This window comes from Odocoileus virginianus, chromosome 12 (genome assembly GCF_023699985.2).
Source record: "Odocoileus virginianus isolate 20LAN1187 ecotype Illinois chromosome 12, Ovbor_1.2, whole genome shotgun sequence".
Taxonomy (NCBI): domain Eukaryota; kingdom Metazoa; phylum Chordata; class Mammalia; order Artiodactyla; family Cervidae; genus Odocoileus; species Odocoileus virginianus.
This window is the reverse complement of record NC_069685.1, coordinates 66,061,065-66,075,670: the sequence shown is the minus strand read 5'-3', so window position 1 is coordinate 66,075,670 and position 14,606 is coordinate 66,061,065. Positions and strand designations below refer to the sequence as shown.

Below are 14,606 nucleotides of genomic sequence, written 5' to 3'. Positions count from 1 at the left end.
AAAAACCATAGCCTTGACTAGACAGACCTTTGATGGCAAAGTAATGTCTCTGCTTTTTAATATGCTATCTAGGTTGGTCATAACTTTCCTTCCAAGAAGTAAGTGTCTTTTAATTTCATGGCTACAAGCACCATCTGCAGTGATTTTGGATCCCAAAAAAATAAAGTCTGACACTGTTTCCACTGTTTCCCCATATCTATTTCCCATGAAGTGATGGGACCAGATGCCATGATCTTAGTTTTCTGAATGTTCAGTTTTAAGCCAACTTTTTCACTCTCCTCTTTCACTTTCATCAAGAGGCCCTTTAGTTCCTCTTCACTTTCTGCCATAAAGGTGGTGTCATCTGCATATCTGAGGTTATTGATATTTCTCCCGGCAATCTTGATTCCAGCTTGTGCTTCTTCCAGCCCAGCATTTCTCATGATGTACTCTGCATATAAGTTAAATAGTCAGGGTGACAATACTTTTCGGGTGATGTACTCCTTTTCCTATTTGGAACCAGTCTGTTGTTCCATGTCCAGGTCTAACTGTTGCTTCCTGACCTGCATATAGGTTTCTCAAGAGGCAGGTCAGGTGGTCTGGTGTTCCCATCTCTTTCAGAATTTTCCACAATTTATTGTAATCTACACAGTCAAAGGCTCTGGCATAGTCAATAAAGCAGAAATAGATGTTTTTCTGGAACTCTCTTTATTTTTATTGAATTTATTTTATTTTCTAAACTTTATTACCTGGTGGGGGGGCGCGGGGTGCCACACCAAATGGCATGTAGGATCTTAGTTCCCGTGGCCCCTGCAGTCACCGTCTGGGGCACTAGGGAATTAGACCTAACCAAACGAATAAGTGGGAGAAGAGAACACAATTAAGCCTACAACACAGGTAAAGTCAGTTCTGCATCTTATGGATTTCCAAGTCATAGTTTCCTGCGGGAACAATGATCTGAAGTGGATGTCAGGCAGCAAAAGGAAATAGAATTCCAAACTGAACGCATAGGGCCTGAGGGTGAGAGAAGGCAGGAGGGGCAGGGCCTTTGGCTGGCAGGATCACAGAGGTTTTCAACCAAGAGTGAAAGAGAAAGCATCTGGGGCTCCCAGGACTACAGCACCGTGACTCCTGGACTACCAGAAGGCACAAGCCAAGCATCAGAACTCTAATTTGAATTTTTCCAGTCTGAAATATCTAATGTTTATTTTGGCCTTTGAGTGTGATTTAGGAATGCAGGTCCACACAGGGACCAGCTTCTCTCCAGCTGGGTGTGCCCTAGAACCAGACAGCATCGTTACCTGTGTCCTAGGAGTCTTGGAAGAGCCGTCATAGAAGAGCAGAAGCTAATGTGACAGAAAAAAACTGGCTGAGTCACGGATGCAATGTGAAGCTCAGGGACTGAATAACACTCACCTGAATCCTCCAGAGCCAGTCAAGCAATCCTGCCCCGTTAACCCACCCACACCACCTTAATTCCATCCCCACCAACCCGTCAAGGCAATAGCACCTCATTCGAAACCTTGGTTCACCGAAACCCAGTTTGGAGGTTAGAAGGAGTATTCTTGGGACGGGGTTGGGGGTAATGTTAAAAAAAAAAAATCTGTCTCCTCCAGCTAAGCACACATGTGTTTTTCTTCCAAGGTTTGCTTTTGTGAAGCGGAACAAGCTGTAGCAGATCTTTCAGGAAATGGTGATTTCAGTACTAGTGAAAAGTGAGAGCTCTAATGAGTTTCAAAGGGAGAGACTTGACTGAGAGTAGCGCTGACACATACACACGACCCCGTGGAACATAGCTGGCTCGTGGGAAGCTGCTGTATAGCTCAAGGAGCTCGTGCGGAGCCCTGTGATGACCGCGAGGGGCGGGATGGGTTGGGTGGGAGGGAAGCTCAAGAGGGAGGGGACACATGAACACTCCTGGCGGAGTCACTCTGCTGTGCAGCAGACACTAACACAGCATTGTAAAGCGATTATACTCCAATTTTTAAAGTAGTTTTTTTTAAGGTAGAATTTTTTCCATGTAAACACCAATGCCTGACTCAATTGTGCAGAAGAAAGAAATGCTACGAGGTCTGTCAAAGGCCCAAGAACCAACATCATTCTGCACAGAAGGAGCTTTGTCTTCTCATTTTGAGAGATTCCTTTTAAAATGGCCCTCCATATGTTCAGTTCAGTTCAGTCGCTCAGTCATGTCCGACTCTGCACCCTCATGGACTGCAGCACGCCAGGCTTTCCTGTCCATCACCAACCCCTGGAGTTTACTCAAACTGATGTCCATTGAGTTGGTGATGCCATCCAACCACCTCATCCTCTGTTGTCCCCTTCTCCTCCCACCTTTAATCTTTCCTAGCATCAGGGTCTTTTCAAATGAGTCAGTTCTTTGCATCAGGTGGACAAAGTATTGGAGTTTCAGCTTCAGCATCAGTCCACATGTAAAGAAGCTCCATATGTAAGGAAGATTTTTTCCTGACAGGGTATGGTTTTTCAGTTCTATAAACTAACATTAATGAGCAATAACTCTGCACCACAGCACATGCCTCGCATCTGAGGAAAGAAACAGCTCTTTCTTGCATCCCTGACATCTTTCTAGTACAATTAATCAGTTACTGGGCCCTGGTTACCAAAGTGGTTCTCATGGAACACTGTGCATTGAAGGTAGAGTTACTCACCTCGTTTTTACTGAGGTTTTGAAGTTGAAATCCTCTCCAAACTTTGCTACATGTAGTTAACTTGTTCAAGTTGCTAGGTTCTATTAACTTTCCTGGCTTCTGCTTCCTAATCCATATCTCATGCCAACTAATTCTCACCACAGACATGGTCAGTATTTGTCTAGAATGGCTAGAAAACAGGAAATCAAGACGTCATGGCTTTTCAGTATTTTTATTTTTTTTTTACCAAAGTAATAAATTTTAATGAAAAGGACTAAATGCAGTTTAATATAACATCTGTTGGCATTCTTCATGTATGTAAGAAAGATGCCATCCTCTTTTCACTCATCCACTTTTCAAAGTGACCTTGTCACACCTAGAGGAGGTAGGTATATGCTATAAGTACCAAGGTCCTCATTTTTTCAAAAAGAAAAATACACAGTTGAGACAAAAAAATAATTTACCACAATATACACAGTGAATCATTGGCAAGGTCAGAAACAGAATCTAGGACATCTAGATACTGAATGCCTGCTCAATCCACCAGCTTTCAGTCATCATTCTTTATCTTCTCTGAGCTCAAAAAATTTCACAAACTTCACACAAAGCTGAGTACTCTGAGTAATACTAGCCATGTGAAATTTTCCACTCTTCCCTCTTCTCTGCCTGGCTTAAGGGGAATATGAGGGCACATCAAATATTTTCATTTCCTTTCATAAGAACAAGCCATTCTTTACCTGTTGAACCATTTTTAAACCCCAGGAACTACTACCTCAGATTCCACCTATTTGCTAAGCTAGTCTCAAATCAGTCAATACAAACAACATGACTTCCACAGAATTATATTACAAAATGATTAGATTTCACAGGTGGAACTAAAAGGATTAATCAAATTTAAATTTAATTTTTAAAATTTCTCCTTAGGAAAGAGGTACAACAGGAAATGAATATGTTGAACAAAATACCACCTGGAACAGAGACCACCCACTCTAACCTTGTTCAACGGATGATCACCAAACAAGACACATAGGGGAAAAGAGCTGTGGCCGCCTGAACTCACAGGGAGGAGGATCTTGGGCTAAAAGTGTCAGTGTTTTAGGAGAGTGCAGCCGCTCTGAGATGACAAGTGCCGCCAGAGGCATGTTTGCTCATTATGTGACACAGAGTCAATTACTAAGCCCCCACAGAATCAGTTACATCAGCACCACGAGGAAGCGGAGCCTCTGGAAAATGCACCCCGATTCATTATAGTCACCAGAGAGTGTACTCGGTGCAGCCATAAGGTTAACCAAAAAGAAAAGGGAAGTCACTCAGTCGTGTCCAACTCTTTGTAACCCCATGGACTGTAGCCTGCCAGGCTCCTCTGTCCATGGGATTCTCCAGGCAAGAATACTGGAGTGGGTTGCCATTTCCTTCTCCAGGGGATCTTCCCGATCCAGGGATCAAACCCAGGTCTCCTGAACTGCAGGCAGACTCTTTGTCATCTAAGCCACCAGGGAAGCCCAAAAAGAAAATAAGCATTTATTAACAAATACACATGTCATCCTTTCAGTCCACAAACATTACTGAGTGGCTAAGATAGTCCAGGCACAGGAAATGCCAAAACAAATGAAATCTCAAACACAAGGAACTGACAATGAACATTTTCAAGAAAGCCAGAAAACCCCCTTGACTCAAGATTATCTGCTTTCCCCTCTGGCCCAAGGCTGGTGCCTGGATCCCTTTTATTGGCACTGGTACTGCCATGTCCAGGCCTCTCCTTCAAAGAGCAAACACCCAGGACACAGACCCCATCAAGCTTCCATCCTCAGGTTCAATGTGTTCATCAATTTATCAGATTGATTTTTCTTGTGCCAGGAAAACTTGACAAGGATTTCATGAGGTAGGGTGATGCTTCTTTCAAAAAAAAAAAATGAGGGGGGAGGTTAGATAGAGAAAGTGGTAGTAATCAGGGGACCACAACTCTTTAAGCAATATTTAAGGATCACAAACAATGTTAACACACTGAATCTACCTGAGAAAAACTTGCATCAGACATCACGGGGCTTCTGTATCTTAGTCTGCTTTTTCCTAGTCACTGGACTGAGGGGAATTTCCTTCTGCAGCTCTGATACGTACAGATGACTGTACCACACTGGCCTCAAATATATAAGTTAACAGCAAATCAGTGATTTTTCTCCAGCTAGCCTGTAATTACAAATGTACACATTTATTGACAGGGCAGTTTACAACTGGCTGTTGTCCCTTTAACACCACTGAATGGGACCAAAGAGAAACAGAGTGAAGACTCCAGCCTCCACAAGCACAGCCTGCAGCAGAAAGCAGGACTCAGGCAAAGTAGGCATGGCAGAAGACAGCCACGGCCAACAGAATGATGCCATTGATGTTCACTACCATCCGCCACAAACGGTTCTCCGAGGTGTCTGTCATCTTCAGCTTCATGGCTGCCTCCTCTTCCTTCGTCATTTTGGGGCCTTTCTGCTGGTCCAGGCCACAGAACAGGTCATAGGCCCGCCTGAAGCATCCTTTTTTCTCCTCAGAAGCTTCTGTGTCTGGGGAAAGGAATAAAAGGACTGTTGGATACAGAAGCAGGAGGCACTAGAAAAGATTTCCAGAGGAGATATCAGGTCATGATACATCTGCCACTTTGAACACAGCTCCCAATTTTCTTGTTTGCAGGAATAAAAATGGTACAAATTAGTGTTTGGATAAATGTAATTAATTATAAGATGATGTTAATAGTTGGAGTCTATATAATATACTGTGGTGGTATATTTTACCTCTGTTGGGCCCAAAGGAAATACATTTTGATTTAGGACACTCAGAATCAAACAAGAAATAATAGCTTATGAGAGAGAAATGTTAACCATTGACTGGGGGACTGTGACATGTGAAGAATGTGGAAAACCCACCTCTCAACCAGAGAAACCCATATCTGTTTGCTACATCGCTGAAAGCAATGAGTTTGGCATGACTCAAGAGTGTATTGACTGCACCTGGAAATCCAAGGCTCCACAACAGATCCAGCCATGTGGCAAGGATTGGTCTTTTCAGTCCCTGATCCAGGGCAGCAAGTGATCAACAAGTAAGCAGCAAGTGAGCAAGTGAGCTTAAGATCTGATACTGTTGAGTCAAACCATTCAACTGACCTTGACACTAAAAGTGGATGCCCACCAAGGGAACTAATGCTGTGCTCTGAGCCCAGGTGTGGCATTAAAGGTGAGCAGACCTGGGTTAGAATCCCAGGTTTGTGACTCACTAAATACGAAATCAAGCCCACTGTGTTTTCAGCACCATGGTCAGAGACCACTCCCCTCTCTAGCCCAGGACCAGTAAATCACACATGACCTTGTGCTCCCACACCTCTGCACACCACACATCACCACGACCAACCTCCATGTGTGCACCCCTCCCATGTAGGGAGAAAGAGCTCCGACACAGAAATTGAGGAAGACATTGCTCCATGATCAGGATAAGTCGCTAAGCATTGACTAAGCAGTATCTTAGAGCTCTGAAGAATTGATGCTTTAGAATGATGGTGCCAGAGAAGACTCTTGAGAGTTCCTTGGACAGCAAGGAGACCAAATCAGTCAACCCTAAACAAAATCAACCCTGAATATTCATTGGAAGGACTGGTGCTGAAGCTGAAACTCCAATACTTTGGCCACCTGATATGAAGAGCTGATTTATTGGAAAGACCCTGATGCTGGAGAAGATTGAAGGCAAAAAGAGAAGAGGGTGGCAGATGATGAAATGATTGGATGGCATCACCAACTCAATGGATGTGAGTTTGAGCAAACTCCAGGAGAAAGTGAGGGCAGGGAAGAATTGTGGGCTGCAGTCTATGGGGTCACAAAGAATCAGAAACCACTTAGTGACTGAACAACAAATAACAACAAGCATTATCTTAGCGGACTTGCAGGGAAATCTGATATTTTAAACATGATATGGTAAGCCAGCAAGACACAAAACACTAAGAGTCTCCATCTCATCCCCCCGATATCACTAGAACTGACCATAGCTTTGGTTCCAACTACTTTCAGTTTATAGGCTAGTGTCTTCCCTGTCCCTAGCCAAGCCCAAAACCAAGTCAGGGTGGTGAATATCTCACCTGTGCTTACTCACTGAGCACTGTAAACCAAGAAGGGGGACGATTCTGCATCCTCCTCCTCCCCTTGACAAGGCCTTGAGTGAACTGCTCAAAGCCCATTTATCCATCTCACCCCATACTCCGCTCCTCACTCCCCTCCAGAAGAGAGATCTGAGCTTTGAAGGCACTTGGTGAAGGCTTCAGTAAGGTGGTCTTGTAGTTGGAGGAGTAACTTGGGAATAGGCTCTGAGCCACAAATCACCTATTTCTAAAGCATCCTCCCGGGCATCTTGAATGTCCTCGTCTTCTGCATCCAGATCAATACGCTCCTCTTTGCTGTTACGCAGGCTCCAGCACAAGCGGTAGAGCTGTGGAGAAAGCAGAACAGGTTAGCAGGAAGATCCAAGTAGTGTCCTGGGCCAAGAAGTTGGGAGAACAAAGAGATGTGTGTCGAGAAGGGAAAAGGAATGTGGCTCTCAACTCCATCAACAACACAGATGACAGTTCCCATCCACAGCACTATCTCTGAATATGTTGGGAACGTGGATATAAATCATATACATGCACGTACCATCCCCTAGGATATGAGCATATTCAGAGGCTAAGAGACTGTCATGAGCATAGAAATGTTTTGAATGAATGATCTCTTGTTACATATGATAAATGAATTTGTTCCTTTTAGCACTCATGCTAGGAAACAAGGCCAGGCACCCATTTATCCAGAGAGCAGTGTAAGTAAGATCAGATTTTTGTACCATATTAATCGTAGACTCACGAGCCAGTTAGAATAGGAAGAGCTGGAGGTATACTTTCTATGGACATGAAACCAGAAACTACTTTATTTCAAGAAGCAGGGAACTAAATGAGTTTGGGGCTACAATACTTTGGAAAACTGAGGCATCAAGAAGCAATTAATACAACATAAACAGAGTCTGTGACAGAGTTAGCCAATAACCATGATGGCAGTTCTACTGCTATAAAAGCAATCTTTGCTTGACATTAAGGTTGGTCACAGTTTTGAAAATTTGGCGGTGAGGTTAAAGGTCTGTTAGGGATTCCTATTTTTGTGTATGCATGAGAAAGGGACCAACAAAAGCCTTTCTCTTTCTCTTCAGACAAAAGTGATCTTGGGTTAACTCTCTAACTCTGTTCACTGGAAACCTGAAAAGGGTAGAATGCTAGCTGTGCTGGGTTACCAGACTACACTGCTTATGGTAAAAAGTGACCCACAATTGGTCATCTTCATCTGCATTGGGAGGGCTGTGAACATTCCCTAAACCAAGAGCAACATTTAGAGCTAAAGAAGAGTACCTGTCATCTTTGAAGTCTTGAATCAATTAGACTTTGATACCATTTGAAATTTCTTAAATTTCATGGGCAACTGTTTGGAGGCTTCATTGGGAAAAAAAAAAAATAAAGGGTATACCATGCTTCAGATTTCCCTCAGTGTGGTGACTTTTACAACGAGGTATGTCCCTTGCTGGGACCTTTGGAAGCTATGACCTAGAGACTATTACAAGAAACACGAATTCCTATCTGGGACCTAGGCATCCAAGCTGGGGTAACCCTGTGTCTGCCCACGTGATCTCACGGCCTCGTTCCCGAGTCGGCACCCAGCAGCAGGACCCAGAGAAGCAGTCCCTTGGACGGAAACGTGACCTGCTGCTCTGCTGACAAACCATGCTTCCGGGCCTGTCCTGCGCATGCTCAGTTGCTAAGTCATGTCCGACTCCCTGCAGCACCATGGACTGTAGCCCATCCGACTCCTCTGTCCATACAATTTCCCAGGCAATAATACTGGAGTGGGTTGCTATTTCCTCCTCTGGGGCATCTTCCTGACACAGGGATCGGACCCAGGTCTCCTGCATTGCAACTGGATTCTTTACCACTGAGCCATCTGGGAAGCCCATGGGTCCTTTTACATGACACCAAAGACAAGGACAGCCTATTTCAGTCATGAGCGTAAGAGACCTCTAACTGAGCCAAAGCAGTCAAGTCGAGTGCTGCAGCATGAACATGAAACCAGCGCGGGACAGTCTTCTACCCGGACACTCACATGCACATCTGCAATGGGCTTGGTGAAGAGGGAGACGGCCAGGATGATGATGATAGTAATGACAAAGAGGATGATGGCAAAATACAAGTAGTGGACACCACAGATAATCGTGGGACAGTTGCTGGGCTCCATGCAGCTCCCGGTTCCATAGGCAAACTCGGTAATCATACGGGACACCCCGATCAAAAATCCTATGATCAATCCCCAAAAGGCTCCCTGTGAAAGAAAAGCCTGGTTAATGAACACTGTATTTGGGAAACAGCTGTGCATTCATTGGGGGACAGAGACAAAAGAATAACAGTGAGAGAAATACGAGCTCCAGGCCATCTGAAACAGGAACACTGGAGTTGAGAACATGACTAGGAACGTTATGTCAGGCCTTCGATGGCTCCATTTACCATCTTTTAGTAACTCGACTTGGTGTTCGCGTGTGCTTAGTTGCCCAGTCATGTCCAGCCAACTCTTTTGCGACCCCATGGACCTGCCAGGCTCCTCTGTCCATGGGATTTTCCAGGCAAGGGTACTGGATTGGGTTGCCATTTCCTCCTCCAGGGGATCTTCCCAATGGAGGGATTGGACCCGTGTCTCCTACATCTTCTGCACTGGCAGGTATATTCTTTGCCACTGAGCTACCTGGGAAGCCCTTGGTTAGAATAGCACCCAAGTTCTCAGTGCCAAAAAAAATCCCTTTAACTTTAAAAATACTTTGAATTTCTCTACCTGCAGCTGCTATTACCATCAGACTCCAGATTTAGGTACATTCAGTTATAACACAATTACTTGTGAGCTAATCTGTATTCCTTGAAGACATGGGAAAGAAACTGGGTCTCTTAGAGGAAGAGGAGAAAGGAACTCTTCCACCAGCCCCTGTTATAGATCCAAAGTCCCCTCACCCTTATCCCTATCTGGCTGGAGTATCACTTTTTGGTCCTTCACTGGGCCCTGAGAAGTGCTGGCTGGAAAACCTAGCCCCCTGAAGAACCCAGGAGGTAGACTGTGCTAGCACTTCCTATGGAGCTGTTCACCCAGAGGCCACAAGCTTCCCAGAGAGTGCCACATAGTCAGAATCACCCAGAGTAGATGGAAAACACACATCATTACTTGGGAATTAATTTAGAACCTGCAGCGAGGAGAGTCCCAAGGTCCCTGGAGGATTTTCCATATAAATCCTCACCAGCACCTTCATTCCTGCTCAAGATATCTGGAAGTAGAATTCCTCCCAGAGAATATACAAATCCAGATGGGAATTTCTGTGCCCAAATTACTTTTCTAAATATTCATGATACCTACCGGCTCATTGACTCTCTTGCAGAAAATAGCAAGCAGGAAGACTGCTGCGATGGGTGGTCCCAAGTAACTGGTGATGGACTGGATGTAGTCGAAGAGCTGTCCGCCTTGTGCTGACTGCACGATGGGCACCCAGGCGATGCTGACACCGATCAGCACCAGCATGAACAACCTGAAATTAAGCCCCACAACAGGGTGTCAACAAATGGCTCCACTGGAATAGTTATAGATAGATAGATAGAGAAACTACCTGCAATACAGGAGACTCAGGTTCAATCCCTAGATCATGAAGATCCCCTGGAGAAGGAAATGGCAACACTCTCCAGTACTCTTGCCTGGGAAACCCCACATACAGAGGAGCCTGGAGGGCTATATTCCACAGGGTCACAAAGAGTCAGACGTGACTGAGCTACTGAATAACAGCAACAGTAGAGATAGATAGATAGAAAGGTTCATATGACCAGAGCAAGGAAAAATAATTAGCAAATTCACTGAGACCCTTTTCTTCTGTATTCTGCTTCTTCAGAGGTTTCCCTTGTGGCTCAGACAGTAAAGAATCCACCTGCACTGTGGGAAACGTGGGTTCGATCCCTGAGTTGGGAAGATCCCCTGAAGGAGGGCATGGCAACTCACTCCAGTATTCTTGCCTGGAGAATCCCCAAGGACAGAGGAGCCTGGTGGGCTACAGTCCATGGGGTCACAAAGAGTTGGACATGACTGAGCAACTAAGCACATAGCACTGCTCTTTCAGGAAAATCTTCTTTGCCTATAAGTAAAATGCACTTGATTTTCGACAGTAAAGTAGACCTACTAACCACCAGGAAAGAATCCACTTTGAGAGGCAGTGGTGTTTGGGAACAAAGGTGAGGACTTTGGAACCAGTCTCCTTTTTTTTTTTTTTTTTTTTTTTGGCCATGCCTCATAACTTATGGGATCTCAGTTTCCCAACCAGGGATTGAACTTGCACCCTTGGCAGTGACAACACGGAATCCTAACCACAGGACCACCTGGGAATTCTCTGAAAGTTAAAGTGAAGTCGATCAGTTGTCTCCGACTCTTTGCGACCCTATGAACTGTAGCCAACCAGGCTCTTCCATCCATGGGATTTTCCAGGCAAGAATACTAGAGTGGGTTGCCATTTTCTTCTCCAGGGGGTCTTCCCAACCCAGGGATTGAACTCAGGTCTCCCACACTGCAGGAAGACTCTTTGCTATCTGAGCCACCAGGGATCCCTAGCTCTCCTCCTTTTGAGTTTCACTTCAAGTCCTGAAAAGATGGGATGCGTGCTCAGTTATATATGACTCTTCACAACCCCATAGACTGTAGCCTGCCAGGCTCCTCTGCCCTTGAGGTTTTCCAGGGAAGAATACTAGAGTGGGTTGCCATTTCTTCCTCCAGTGGACCTTCCTGACCTAGGGATCAGACCCGGGTGTCCTGGAATTTCTGCATTGGTAGAGAGATTCTTTACCACTGAATCACCTGGGGGAAATGGGAGGGTTCCTTTTAACCTCTTGATTTAATTAGAAAGAAAGCAGTGGTTCTCTTATCTCTTGAATTTAAGGCAGAAGAGTCTTAAGCTAACCTTCACAAGGTAGTGTTCTTGCTCACATATTTCTCCCTCTAAAGTGCCCCTCCCATTGCCTCCCACTTACTCAGATCCTATCCACCATTGAGACACAGCTTGGGTCTCCCTCCCCCAGGAGCCTTGCCCAGCTACTGACTAGTACACTCGTCTCTCCCTTCTCTGAGCCTGTGATTGCTCTTACAGGCAGCACAGCACAGTGTCGAATTGTTTCTTGTAACTGTAAGCTTATTGAAGACAGGGACAAACCCCAGAGCAGCAGTTATTGGATGCACAAAAAGTGTGAGCCCCATCACAGTCTCAGGGCCAAGAGATCCAGCCCTGAGCAAAGCAACAAAATGATTTTCTTTCCATGTTGCATCTTGAGTCGTATACATAACAGAGAATGCCAGTAAACCTCTTTCAGAGGAAAACCCTGTCAGGGAACCATGCTGCTTCCTGTGAAGCAGAGGGCAGACTCTGGCCCAGTCTGACCTCCCCTGGGTGCCAGGTGTCTCATCGCCTGCGAGTCACCTGTCATGTTCCTTTCCTTCCTTTGCCCCAGTCTTGCTCATGAGATGTAGGAGGTGGCAGCACTCCCTGGGAAACTTTCCCTGGACAGACATCCCAGGGATTTTTTCACCTGCCCTGAGGAGGTTGGCCTGCCTTCACCCCACAGAAAGACACAGCAGAGCTTCTGCTGGTCCTCTACCCAGAGCCTCTGCTCCACGGATAGTCAAGATAATGGGCACACCTGGCCCACAGATCCATACTTACTGTGTCAAGTATCCTGTTGTGTCCATTAGCCCACTTGACAATAACAAGTGCACACAGTCTGGTGTTTTAGACTTTACAAAGCACATTCACAAGCATAGTATCACCTGACCCTTACAATGGTCCTATAAAACGCTACAGCAAAGGGTCAAGGCATTGGAGGCACCTGGGCCTAAAAGACATCCAGAGAGGAGAGCTGCAATGTGCAGGCCTGAGGAAAACAGTGTGGGATGGTATACAGGGCCTAGACGAGGACTCAGTTGGGGGTGGGTTCCAGTCCTGGTTCTGCTGCTGTCCAAACTTCCCTATTTAGGTATGACAAGCCTCATTTTGTTCACTGATAACTGAGGTTAGATTAATGATCCCTGATGTTGTTTCATGCTCCAGATTAAATGATCTCTGATGTCATTTCATGTTTCAGAGGGACACTGTTTTAATGATCTTGGATTTAAAGTTAAATGCCACTGAGAGCAATATAACTTCCACAGTGGTTACTCTCATTCTACCCAGCATCTACCAATCTTCCCCATCTTGAGAGAACCTCTCTGGTTATTCAAGTTTTCATGGAGCTTGACAGGGGGAGCTGTACTTACCTTCCTGCGATCATGAGCTCTTTCTCAGACGCTTTCTTCCGGATCTTGGTGTAGATGTCCATGGTGAAGAGGGTGCTGGCGCTGTTGAAGATGGAGGTCAGGGAGCTCATGAGAGAGGCCAGCATGACCGACAGCATCAGGCCTCGCAGTCCTGGAAGAAAAGGAGGCTCTGAGTGGTACATGCAGCATTTCAGCTCTTTTGTGCTTGAAGTTGTGACAACTCAAGGTTTTTTGCCTTCTGACACCATGCCATATTATTTGATTTATCTCTCCAGAGAGATTAGACATTTAAGGAATGGACTGTGTCTTTAAATTATATTGGAAGTCCACAGCAGTCAACAAAGAGCTAGGGACAAAGTATACATGCAGTAAATGCTTTCCAGTTGGATTGCTGGCGGTAGTGGTGGTGATGGGTGTGTGTGTGTGTGTGTGTGTGTGTGTGTGTGTGTGTGCGTGTATGTGTTTCCATCTGAGCCTTTATAAGGTCTCTCATCTGAAAGATTAATGATAATAGAGAAATATTTACACTAGGATTCAAAAGATGAGGTTTCAAGAAAGTGAAAAGACAGCCATAGAATGGGAGAAAATATTTTCATATATCTAATAGAGTTTTGGAAAACTATTCTATCATCCTCTAGGTATTGTATCTGTAAATAATTTTATAGTTTTGTTTTAATCTACAGACTAACAAGAAGAAAATTAAATTTGCCTATTCTGATCATTTTGTCATTTGTTGGGAGGGTTTTTTAATGGTTCCTCTTGAGAGTCTGTCATGTAGACTACAGACTATTGGAGCTACGGAGATCATCCAACTCTCTCATTTTTCAGTAATAGAATAAAATGTCCATTTCAAGGAATTAGTCTGTAGGGCTTTAAGTCTTAGTTCTGCCCTTTGCTCAGAGTGATTTACCAGTTAATTGCTAAGCTGGGATATAGCTCTCTCCTTTCTGTATCACCTCTTATCAAGCTTACATTCATTTATTCACTCAACAAATATTTGTTGAACATAATTTTACAGCAGTCCAGGAAACAGACAATGGCATATCAGAGTAGCATGATGGAGACAACAAGAGGAGGTAGATGAATATATGGAGGTAATATTGACAGACTTTGGTGAGGGATTGGTGGGGTAATATTTACCAGCTAAGTGAAGAAGGGTGAATCCGCAAATGAGACTTAAAAGGAATAGTTGGAAAGGATGAGGAGAAAACAGGAAAGGATAGCATTATAGAATCCAAGAGGAGGGAATAACTCAAGAAAGAGGAATGGTCAATAATGCTGAATGCTACTGAGGAACATATGGAAAATATCTATTTGATTTAGCATGGGGAGGTCACTGGGGAATCTGGTGTTTACAGAGGCCAGATTCCAGCCAAAAAGACTGGCAATGGTTTGTGCAGACACAATATTTTGTCTTGCATGCCACGCAGCTTTCTATCATGCATAATCCACTCTCGTATAGTGTTCAGAGCTACCTCACTCAGGATCTGCAGGTCCAAGGAAACAGCATAAACACCCCAACAGAGGCAAGAATCCCAGCCAGAACTCTAAAAGAGCCATGATTCTTGATAACAGCAACCTTAATTAATAAGCAGACCAGTTCAGTGGAATTGTTAAC

General features: G+C 44.7%; 1 protein-coding gene across 3 annotated transcripts in view; it reads right to left on the bottom strand.

Moving 5' to 3' along the window:
• Positions 1-2,843: 2,843 nt before the first annotated feature.
• SLC5A1 (solute carrier family 5 member 1) overlaps positions 2,844-14,606 on the bottom strand; it is a 48,759-nt gene continuing 36,996 nt past the window's right edge. For all 3 annotated transcript variants that reach the window (XM_020871612.2, XM_020871615.2, XM_070475629.1), the window contains 5 exons: positions 12,989-13,139; positions 10,064-10,232; positions 8,774-8,989; positions 6,980-7,085; positions 2,844-5,179 (listed from right to left, as the gene is read on the bottom strand). In XM_020871612.2, coding sequence (XP_020727271.1) covers positions 4,956-5,179; positions 6,980-7,085; positions 8,774-8,989; positions 10,064-10,232; positions 12,989-13,139 — 866 coding nt within the window. In that variant the 3' untranslated portion in view covers positions 2,844-4,955. The remainder of the gene's footprint in view (positions 5,180-6,979; positions 7,086-8,773; positions 8,990-10,063; positions 10,233-12,988; positions 13,140-14,606) is intronic.